The 11,747-nt window shown below is 39.1% G+C and overlaps 1 protein-coding gene across 2 annotated transcripts in view; it reads left to right on the top strand.

Annotated features, from left to right (window-relative positions):
• Positions 1–11,747, top strand: part of LOC143019537 (carbonic anhydrase-related protein 10-like) — a 946,303-nt gene that overhangs the window by 360,183 nt on the left and 574,373 nt on the right. For both annotated transcript variants that reach the window (XM_076175256.1, XM_076175265.1), the window contains one exon: positions 1,022–1,267. In XM_076175256.1, coding sequence (XP_076031371.1) covers positions 1,022–1,267 — 246 coding nt within the window. The remainder of the gene's footprint in view (positions 1–1,021; positions 1,268–11,747) is intronic.

Genomic DNA, 11,747 nt, shown 5'->3' with positions numbered 1-11,747 from the left:
TCGGGCATTTATGATCCTAACTTTACTTGTTCATCATATTTCATGATATTCTGGATGAGAGGGTTGGGCGTGTCTGTGTGATGTGTAGTTATTAGTCTTCATTATTTTGATTCGGTGATGGATGGCAAGGCAAGGCTGGTGTACACCGTTTATTTTGTACTGAAGTTTGCCTGGCTGGAACCCTGTCCCTAGGCTGATAGAGTAATTAGCCAGAAGAAAGACCTTTAGCTGGGTCATCAGATTTATGTTTATTATAATTATTATTATTGTTGCTATTATTGTTGTCATTATCATTACCATTATTATTATTATTATTATTATTATTATTATTATTATTATTATTATTATTATTATTATTATTATTATTATTTTATTATTATTATTATTATTATCATTATTATCATTATTATTATTATTATTATTATTATTATTATTATTATTATTATTATTGTTGTTTTGTTGTTGTTGTTGTTATTATTATTATTATTATTATTATTATTATCATTATTGTTATCATCATCATCATCATCATCATCATCAATCATCATATCGTTACTATCATTATTGTTTTGAATGAGATTGGTAAAGGTAGTTCTATCAACAAATTTAATGACCTGTGATATCTATACAGACTGAATTTGTATGTATATATATATATATATATATATATATATATATATGTGTGTGTGTGTATATATATATATATGTGTGTGTGTGTATATATATATATATATGTGTGTGTGTATATATATATATATATATATATATATATATTTATATATACTCTCTCTCTCTCTCTCTCTCTCTCTCTCCCCTGTATCGATCCTTGTTCACCCTTTCAGGTTGGTGACATAATTTGCAGATTTTGCTCTAGCTAACACCAAAAGGTTCTCTTCAGCTCTTAGGCAGACCCGGCACGAAATGGCATCCAGGAAAGGGAAACGAGAGCGAGCGAGCGAGACCCACACCGTCTTCGGGCAATAGACCTTAACCGACCTCTCTCTCTCTCTCTTCCTTCCAGGTGTCCGGAAGCCTCACGAACACCGGATCCGGAATCGAATGGGTCTTGAACTCGACCTATCTGGACGAGGCAGACCAGAACTTCGATATCTCCGGTGGTCCCTTGCACTACCGGTACCGCCTCGCCAACGCTGTCATCCGATGGTCGAGCGTCTTTGTCAGTGGGGAGAGTGACTCGGATAACTCCCACGACGCCATTGAGTACGGATCCGAACACAGCATCGACGGCGAACACTTCCCCGCAGAGGTAAGATTAACGTGCTCCGTGTTCGAAACCGTTCGTTTGTAACCTCGTCTTCGTTCTTATAGTTATTCTTTTGTTTGTAAAAATTTTGAGAAGGGAAATATGATACTAGGTAGTTATTGGGTACAGTTTGTTACATTGCAGAGTGAGCAAGACTTACAGTAGGTATTTAAAGATCCGGTTCGTTCAAATTAAAGGTGCAAGGACATAAGAAAATAAATATAATATGTGTATGTATATATGTGTGTGTGTGTGTGTGAATGAAAGGTTTAAGATTGGATAAAATGAACGAAAAGGTGAGGTAATGTAACGCCTGAGGATGCGGCCACGGTAGACAAATCGTGTTTGTTTTGAGGTTATGAAGATGAGGTGAACGTTGTTCTGGAAGAAAACAAAAAATTTTCCTCAGGAGTGTAATAGAACTACGAGGATAGCTGTGCATTGTAGATGAACTTGCCACTCTCGAGGGCCCAATGCATGGAACCCACACGTGGTGGGCCTGTGAGAGGGACATCGTAGAGAATCGTGTCCCTGCATGTCTTCATATCTCATCAATATCCTCGTAATATTATCTATAGGTGCAGTGCCGAGGGCCTGGTACTTGATCTCTGGATTAGAGTTGAGGATCGTTGCCAGTTATTGTGGGGCTGTGGGGGTTTAGTCAATAAAGCTCGTGGCAATAATTATAGTTATTGATAAAAGATTCACCACCAGACGATTTTTTTTTTTTTTTTTTTTTTTTTTTTTTACGAAATGGGTCCTCGTTATTACAATAGATCCCTCTTTTGTCTCTGCTCTCACACGCATCCTAACCCCACCACCAACCCCATCCCAACCCCTACCACCAACCCCCACCACCTCCACCCCCCTCACCTGATACAGCCATATAGCATTGGAAAGAGCAAATTTGCAAGTTGGTACCCTTATGGTAAAGGAGTCAATAAGATGTGAACAGTTTCAACTATGATGTTTGAACAGTGAGGCTAGTCAACAACTTCTTCTGTCTTTGCGACGGCCGTTTCTCTTTCTTTGGTTCTGCTTTGTCTTCTTTTTTCATTATTCATCGAATAGTAGTCGAGACGGGCTGCCAAAAAAGACATTATCGAGATTGTTTGATTTAAGAAAATGTATTTTTTCAGTCTTAGATTTCTTCCTGTCGCTGATGAGATAGACCATTTCGAAAAGTCTTTTGTCCAAGAAAATTATTCCAGTCAAGATTTAGGATTACATTTTGTAATATTCAAAATTGCTTGCAAAGAAGTTTGAGTTGTGAAGAACAAAAATGTCAGTTCAATCACTCGATAAGATGTGAAAAATAGTGGCAATATTATTATTGAAGAATGTCAGAGTAATTCTTTAAAGCTTAAGATTGTAAATGTACTTTATTAAAAGTAATACATACAAAAATATCGATCAGGGAGAAAATTCGAAGTAAAGAAAGGTTACATTGATTACAGCAAACGTTAATATTGTCTATTTGGCTGGTCTAACTCGAACAATACAAATAAAAGTTCATAATTACAATTTCATAATCTGGGCAATTAGTAATAATGGGCACAAATGCCAATTTTCATATCAACTCCGAAAATGAAAACTTTTACTTGATAACAATAATTACTACTTTTATGGTGATTTTAATAACCAGTATTTTACATGGCTGTAAGTCCGGATTTTATGACATTGTGATATGTAGTCACAATTGTGTAATATAGTCGTTTGTGTAATTATATCTGTGCAATACCTTGAGTAATACAGTCGAGATTGATTTTACAAGAAGTGATAACAATAAAAATGAAAAAATGACTAATTTCAACTTTATATTAAAATTTAAAAGATAATAATCTACTTCAGTTTCATTATAATATGCGTTAATTAATATTTCATTGATTGACAACCTCATAACCCCAAAGTAACCGTCAACGATACTCATGAACTCCAATAGAACTTCTTGAGAAAAAACGTTCGTCTATAGCCCATATTGCATATGTCCAGTTTATTTCTTTGTTACTAGGTGCTTGGAGAGGTAAGAAATGAGTCACATGTTAGCACTCCTTATGCTGAAAGTGTAGGTAAGAGGCTTACAGTTGAGAGGAAGAAACACACACATACATACGCACGCACGCACACAAACATACACGCACACCTACACGCACACACACACACACACACACACACACACACACACACACACACACACACACACACACACAAACAAACAAACAAACAAACAAAAGGAAGGAGAGAGAGAGAGAGAGAGAGAGAGCAGGGTGGCGAGCAAGGAGGAGAGGGAGGAAGAGAGAGGGAGACAGAGGTAGACACGGAGGAACAGGCACATAAGGAAAGACTTAGGCACACAGACACCGACATAGACATACAGAAACCCGCACCCTTAGAGACACACAGGAATACACGGACGCAAATGCCCATGCAAAAATACCTATGCGTACAGGGGCATTGACAAACACACATGCACACACCTGCATACCCACACACACACACACATGTATAAACGCGGACACATACACGTGTAGAAATGTGGAGACTAAAACAAGTGCAAGCAAAACAACAACGAACACAAGTTCAAATAAAAAAAAAAAAAGAGAGGCGCAAAAGTAGTTCCGGTTCCTGCAGATTGTGCCTGCATTTTTGTCGTGTTGCTGTTTGCATATACATAGCGGCCGGTGCCACTAACCTTCCTCGTTTCTCCTTTTTTACGTGCTCACTATTTCACCCTGAAATTATTTCGAGGAGACTAACCCCGTTTTTTCTCTCACGTTCAGTCATTTGCGGTATCTACGATTCGAATGTCAGAGCAATATCACTTAGGACACTAGTAAATTACTTTATTTGTCCAGCTTCTGTTGTAGCCTCTTGCTCATCCTTCCACTCTCTCCTTGTTGACAGCGAGACATAAGTTATTATGATTAGCACAGCAGCCTGAGACTGGACAGGGAAAGGTTTTGGAGAATCGTGAATGATCTGGTTTTAGAATGTACGCAATGGAAATGCCATAGTAAACTCTTCTGTAGGAAGGCAGTTATGCATGCATACATGCATACATACATAAATACATACGTGCATACATACATACATACATACATACATACATAACATACATAACATACATAACATACATAGCATACATAACATACATATATACATATATAACATACAAATATACATACATACATACGTACACACATACATACATAACATACATGCATACATACATACATACATACATACATACACACATACATACATGCATACGTATAAACACACGTTCATAATACATACATAAATACATACATATATACTTACATACATAACATACATGCATACATACATACATGCATATATACATGCATATATACATACATAAATATGTACATATACACATATATACATACATAAATAAATACATACACCACTACCACTCTTATCACCAAAAACAATCACCTGAATTCCACCAACACCAAAATTTTTCCTAACCATCTCTAAACTCTTGCACCAAATCCTCGTCTTCTCCAAGTCGAGGACACCATTTGTCCGTCACTGCGCGCCTGTATCCCCTTTCATTTCGTCCGGTCCTGAAGAACGACCTGCATTCAGGAAACCTCGGCAGAAACTTCCCTACGAAGGCAAAAACTTTCCTGCTGAAAAATGAAAAGAAAATAATAACATTCTTCTTCACGTGCTGCTCCATTCGATAGAGGAAGTCGTTGATGCCAAACATCTCAGTCTCGGAGTGGCCCCGAGGTTGCCTTTCCTGAATCAAATCGCCTGCAAAGGACTTGGAATGGTTTCTTAAAACAAAAAGTTTCTTCTGAAGGGTTTGCTGCAGGTGAAGAGAAGTGCCAGAAAGTCGAAAGTCAACATCAAGTGAAAATAAGTCTCTATGTGATTTAGTCTCTCTGTGAATTAAGGGTTCTCTTTAGCTAAATAAAATACCCCGACATTAGTTCAAATAGAGTTCGAGTCCAGTGTTGAACTCAAAAGGAGAGCTGCATTAATATTTCTTCGATTTTGAGAGGTTTCTATCAATATAGATACATGAATACATGCAATATATATATATATATATATATATATATATATATATATACACACATATATATATATATGTGTGTGTGTGTGTGTGTGTGTGTGTGTGTGTGTGTGTGTGAGTGTGTGTGTGTGTGTGTGTGCGTACGTGTTTGTGTGTATGTGCATATATTATTGACTAATTTGTTTATTCATTAATTTATTTATTACTTGGTTTGCATGTTTACTTATCTATTTATTCATTTATTTATTTATTTACTTGTTTTCAAGAGATCTCATTTCACTCGAATAAGTAAACACCCTGGAGGTCTGAAGAGTTTAATTCCTTCGATCTTGATTCGTGTGGTAATTGGAAGGAAATCGTCTATGAATAAATATAATAAAAGAGGAAGAAATAATTAGCTTGAGATCGTTGGTAACTGTTGGATAACACTTGTATGAAATATATATTGAAGTATCTAAAAGAGAGCACCATGTCCTCAAGGATTAAAGTCGTGTGCGCCTTGTGACCAAATCAAACATGTGAAGATTTTTCACTCAATATTTGCTCGCCCTGTTTTTTTTTTTTTTTTTTTTTTTTTTTTTTTTTTGAGGTACGACACAGTTTCTTCGAAATGAGGACAGGCATGTGTCTCAAATCCAGCGTCGATCTCGTTGGGGGAAAGGACGCTTTCGTTTGCAGAAACAAACGAAATGAAGTGACAGGTGGCGTCTCTGGAAATCCAAGCCAGTGTTTGGTGGGAAAGGACAGTGTCATTTGCAGAAACGAACGAAAAGATTTGACAAACGTCTTTCAATGCGCCCTGTCATTACGATGGCTTACAAGACAGATATTCTCAATAAATCAGACAAAAGGACGGCGAACCTGTGGACTAGAAGACGTTTGTTGAGCTTTTGGACTTATGTATTACTGTCTACCAAGTGTCCAGTGGATTGATTTTTTCTCGTAAAATAACAGTATGTTCTATTCAACTCTTGACCAGTAAAATATTTCTCTTTGTCGGACTTTTTCACTGAAATAGTTCAGAGATAGTCTTAGTAAATGTTCAATACAATCTGGTTTAAATTCTTTTCCTCGCCGAAAGTTTTGTTTCGTTTCTCTTTTGGAAAGACTTTGAGACTTACAAAGACATTTCATCTGGCTCTTGTGCAGAGGAAATTTAGAATCTGGCTTTAAAGTGTAGAAGATGGCTTTCCCGAACATTATTCTAAATCTCACAATCGTAAAAATAAGGTGGACCTGACATGACATAGTTTCGACCTGTCAAGATTTCGACACTTTTAACTCAGACTAAACTGCATGGCGAGTTAATCTGCATGACATGGTTAAACTGCATAACGGAAGTCTGATCAAACCGGTTTAACGGGGTGAAATTGCATGACGTGGTTAAATTCCATGACGTAGTTAAACTGCATTATGTGGTTAAACTGCATGAAGGGAGTCGGGTGAAACAAGTTAAAAGTGTGTAAGCTGCATGACGGAAGTCGGATAGGGTCATCTCCCTACTGCTTCTCTTCAGGCTCTGTCTACATTCTCGCAAATGCACGAAGGTGCAGCCTGGAAGGGCTGGAACTCGGTACCCGGATAAAGTCTACTCTGTTTCAATTTTCAGATGACGAAAATTGACACCCAGTGACTATTTTCCTCCTCCTCCTCCTATTCATCTTCCTCTTCCTCTTCCTTCTCTTCCTCCTCCTTATTATCATCTTTCGCTTTCTCTTCCTCCTTATTACCCTCCTACTCTTCCTCTCCATTGTTCTCCTCCTTCTCCTTCCCCTTCTCCCTGTTCCTCCTTCTCATCCATCCCTTCCCACATTTTCCTCCTCCTCCTCCTCCTCCCTTTTCCTCCTCCTTTCCCTTCTCCCCTTTTCCTTCTTCACTTTCCTCCTCCTTCTCTCCTTCCTCGTTCTTTTCCTCCACCTCTACTCCCTCCTTTTTCTCCTCCTCATTCTTCTCCTCCTCTCCTACTTCCTCATCTTCCCTTTCCCTCTCCTGTTCCTCCTCCTGTTCCTTTTCTTGTTCCTTCTCCTGCTGCTCCTCCTCCTCCTCCTCCTCCTCCTCCTCCTCGTCCTCCTCCTCCTCGTCCTCCTCCTCCTCGTCCTCCTCCTCGTCCTTTTGCTCATCCACCTTCTCATTCGTGTGTTGATAACCTTGAAAGGCTTTGCTAGGAACCAAAAATCATATTAGTCATATAATTAGCATTCTTGATTAAATGTATATTTAATGATGGATAGAAATTTCTAAACTGTCAGAAATAAAAATTCAACAGGAGAAAAATATGGATAAACTGCGCATTACCATCTTTACGTAAAATTATAAAATATCTACGAGCTTAGGGCGAAAAACTGAAAACAAACATATGTAAAAAAAAAAAAAAAAAAAAAAAAAAAAAAAGAATCTCTTCCCAGGGAGACCAATTGGTGAGCGATGAATGTTTTCTCATGATTTTGTTTAAATTCTTTTTTATTGTAGTTGGCCATAACGTATTGTATACTGCTTCAAAATCTAAATAATGCCACATCGCATGTCAAAATTTTTCATCCATATACAAGTACTTAACTAACAACATAAAATAGAACAATCCTCAAATGGCTGGCCTATGACTTCGAGGGGAGACTTCATTATCTCTGAAGTTTTGTCAGTGTTCAAATGTTCTTAATAATAGCTGTACTAGTACTGCTATACAAGTACTACTGTATAATATTGTGTCATCTTGTACTATGCCAGTTCCTTTCCTAGTGTATAATCTTATGACATATCGTACTATGGGAGTTCCTTTCCTAGTGTATAATCTTCTTATTTTTAAACCTTTGTAAAAAAAATCTGTATTCCCCTGAAGATGTGAATTACACGAAAGCGCTTGGGAATTACAGTTTTCTTTCGATTTCCTTAGTGGTTACCAGCAAAATGTTTATGTATATATGCCTATATGATTTTCACATGCACTATAAATTATCTACTCATATGATACCGTTTCTGTGCATTTATTTTTCAAACTTGGATTCACTTATGTACACGTATGTATATGTGTGTGTGTGTGTGTGTGTGTGTGTGTGTGTGTGTGTGTGTGTGTTTATGTATGTGTGTGTGTCAAATACTCATCTTTATGGAAGTCATGCTATCAGAAGTAGATAATAAGAAGTGTGATTAATAGATACGACATCAAAGGGGAATTGTCTGAGTGTGGCAGACACGAGCGCCGTACGTACCTGTCGGAGGAAGTCGCTTTAAGGGGTTATCACTTTGGGCTATTTTTCCTCCAACCTCCGATTAATCGGCGGTAACACTAACACCCCAGAATTTTTTCCTCCCTTAAATCACGACGACAAACTGTTTTATTTTTATATCAAAAATGCATTTGATATGCTGAAGTAATTATATATTCCCTCAGCATATTAGATTACCTCCCGAAAGCTACGGGTTGCAAATCTGCCCCAACAGTCGGAGTAAAAATAGCCCAGCGTGATAACACCTTTAATATGACTAGATGATGGAGTTACACTTCAACTTTCTCCTTCACTTCCACCTCTGCCTTCACACCCCACTCCTCTCTTATACTCCTCCACCTCCTCCACATCCACCTCCACCTTTATTGGAGGTGAGCCTTGAGTTTAATCATAGGAAAGGCAGCAGGAAAATGGCGGCACCTCTCTTGTCTTATCTGGACACTGAGGAGGACGGGTGGGGGGTGGGAGGGGGGTGAAGGTAAGGGGCTTTGCGTGCAGGTGGCGTGGGAGAAGAATGCCGGGGAGCGTTGGTGATGGTGGTGAACGAGGAAGAAAGGTTGCAAAGGGGGAGAGAAATGAAAGGGAAAGGCAAGGGGCATTGTGCTAAGAAAGCAATAACGGAAGGAAGAGGGACACGACGACTGAAAAATGAAAACGAGGAAGAGTGTAGTGCATGAAAGGAGGGGATGTGACGTAGGAAGGGAGACTGATATTATGAATATGTGCACCTGCGTGTATGTATGTGGATATGTGTGTGTGTGTTTGTACATGTGTATGTGTAGGTATATGCTGGTAACTATTAAGGATAAGAGAAACGCGAATTTTCCAAGCGCTTTTGTGTAATGCACATCATCCAAAGGAGATACACGAAAGCGCTTGGGAATTTTGTGCTTCTTTTTTTTTTTTTTTTGGTAACCAGCGTATTATTGGACAACGTGCTGGTTTTGTGATTCGTCTCCGTATTCGTATACGTATATGTGTACGTTCAAAATTGTTAATTGTAATGTATTTCTGTTTTGAATTCGAGAAATATCTATCAGTTGCATTATGTCATGAAGAATTTTTTATATATGTTGTATTGAAATCATATGTGACAAACTGTTTTGCTTGTTGTTCCTCATTTATTTGAATACTAAATTTAATCTTCAGTCACGCTTCATCTCATCCTACCAGTAAACTTTTCTATTACAATGTAATGCTTCTTTTATCCTATCTTAACTTATTGTTTTATTAAACATTGCAAAACATTTGCTTGATGTAGCATATAAAATAGAAATTAACATGTGATTTTGATTGCACTTTTGTGAAATTTTAGAATCTGGTAAATAAAAACAAAAATATAGTTTTTGGTGTCATGACGGTGTTAGAGCTAAAAAAAAGGTTACAGTAATCTGGAGACGCGTAATATTATATGTCATCATAAAGATTATTTTTCTATGAATTTTACTAATACTTCCAGTTTCATTGAATAACAAGTTTAGATAGAATAATTTGCATACACACACACACACACACACACACACACGATCGGTCATACGAGCTCTTAGCTCTCATCCGTGTTACGCTCCTCCGAAGACCAAGGACTATGTCCACTGGAAGAAGCGAACTAGAGTAATTGCTAGGTGAGAGAACAAAACCAGTGGTCTAAGTTTCTGTGTTTATTTCGAGTGCTAGAGTGTGTGTATGTGTGGGAGTGGAAAATCAGACTACTTGCCTTGACCTGATACTCGGAGCAGCTGTCTAACGACTGACTTTCTTCTGTCTTTCTAATTTAAGGAAACTTCGGTTACTGTTAAGCACCTCCCTCTAAGGCCGTACAGTTCATCTTGATTTGTCTATGATTGGCTTAAGCTGTAGCCCTTACAAACTTTTGGCCAATAGCTACAGTCACTACACAAAGTGGGCTGTCCTAGCCGAATACACCAGGTCTTTTCATTCACTTGATATATATATCTTCCTCGATAAGGGCCGTCATGGGATGCCCAAACATTTACTTTTCTGATAAAGCTTTTAGGCAAGGTCATGGTGAGGTCAGGTAGGGGTATGGCGAGATTGTGAGAGTCAGGTTCTCACAGACCCCCCTTTCCGAGAATCGTGTGTCCACACACGAAAAGTAGCCTGCGATAAACCAACTCCCAAAACACAAACACACAATCACAGCAAAGGGGGAGAAAAAACTCTGGGGGACCCGGCCGAGAAAAAGTTAATAGGGGCCCGCTATCAACTCCTCGAACGAATGGTCCCAGAGCGTAAAAAACCCCCAAAGAATCAGCATACAAAAATACAGAAAAGAATAGGTACCTAAAATAAACAAGAACATAAAAATGTATAGCCGAGCAAGGGCCGGAGCCCCACTAGTTCCGATGATAAAGTCCTGTCGCTGCGGGGTGCGAAGGAGGCCTCTAGCGAGCTGATTTGAGGTAGTGTATCCCTGAGCAGCACAGAGCCTATGCTGCGGCGACAGCCCCGCGTCGGACGCGCAGGGCGGGGCGGGGCCAGCCACGCCAGCTGGACATGACCGCGAGCCCAACCGTGAGGCAGGATAGACCAGCCACGTGCCATAATGCCCGTATCCGCGGCGGCGGCGGCTGATAGAGGATCTCGAGGTGAACAGGTGTTGGTACCCGAGCAGGTGGTCCCAGGGCCCAGAGGCGGTTGGAATAGTGTGGCATCCACCTCCGAAATCCACCGAAGGGGTGTCCCGCCAAGGATCTGTAATAAGACTCGAGAACAGCAGGTGGTCCCTTGAAATGTGTCATGGGACTAGGAAATGGGCGACTGCTCCTTGCGTCCAACAGGTCACCGCGACGCTGTAGCCTGTCCCTCCCACACTCTAGCACCTATTATTTCTTTTGACTATGAGGTAGGACTCTCATTTAGTATCAGAAAGTACTAAAACTATCAATTAGTCCTCTTAGTTACTCCATTGTCTCAAATGAGCACAAGGTCAAGTTACTAGGCGCCATTAAGGGCACTAAATCTTATTAACCATAAAATTAATAAAAATTATGTAAGTAAAGATATGCTAGTAATGATAAATAGGTATCCAGTGGTAGAAGGGGATGTTAAGAACTTAAAATTGTATGTCCATTAACCGTAAGGTAGGTATGAATTACTCTAAAATACACTTTAAGCACTGGTGTTTTTTTTTTCCAGTTCATCCCTTTTGCAGAAAGGGTGGCAAAAAGTCACTTATACACCTTCCGCGAAC

The sequence above is a fragment of the Oratosquilla oratoria genome, chromosome 3, assembly GCF_046742065.1.
Source record: "Oratosquilla oratoria isolate Oo_2021 chromosome 3, ASM4674206v1, whole genome shotgun sequence".
Classification (NCBI taxonomy): domain Eukaryota; kingdom Metazoa; phylum Arthropoda; class Malacostraca; order Stomatopoda; family Squillidae; genus Oratosquilla; species Oratosquilla oratoria.
Note: the sequence above shows the minus strand (reverse complement) of the source record. Positions and strands in the feature narration are given on the sequence as shown.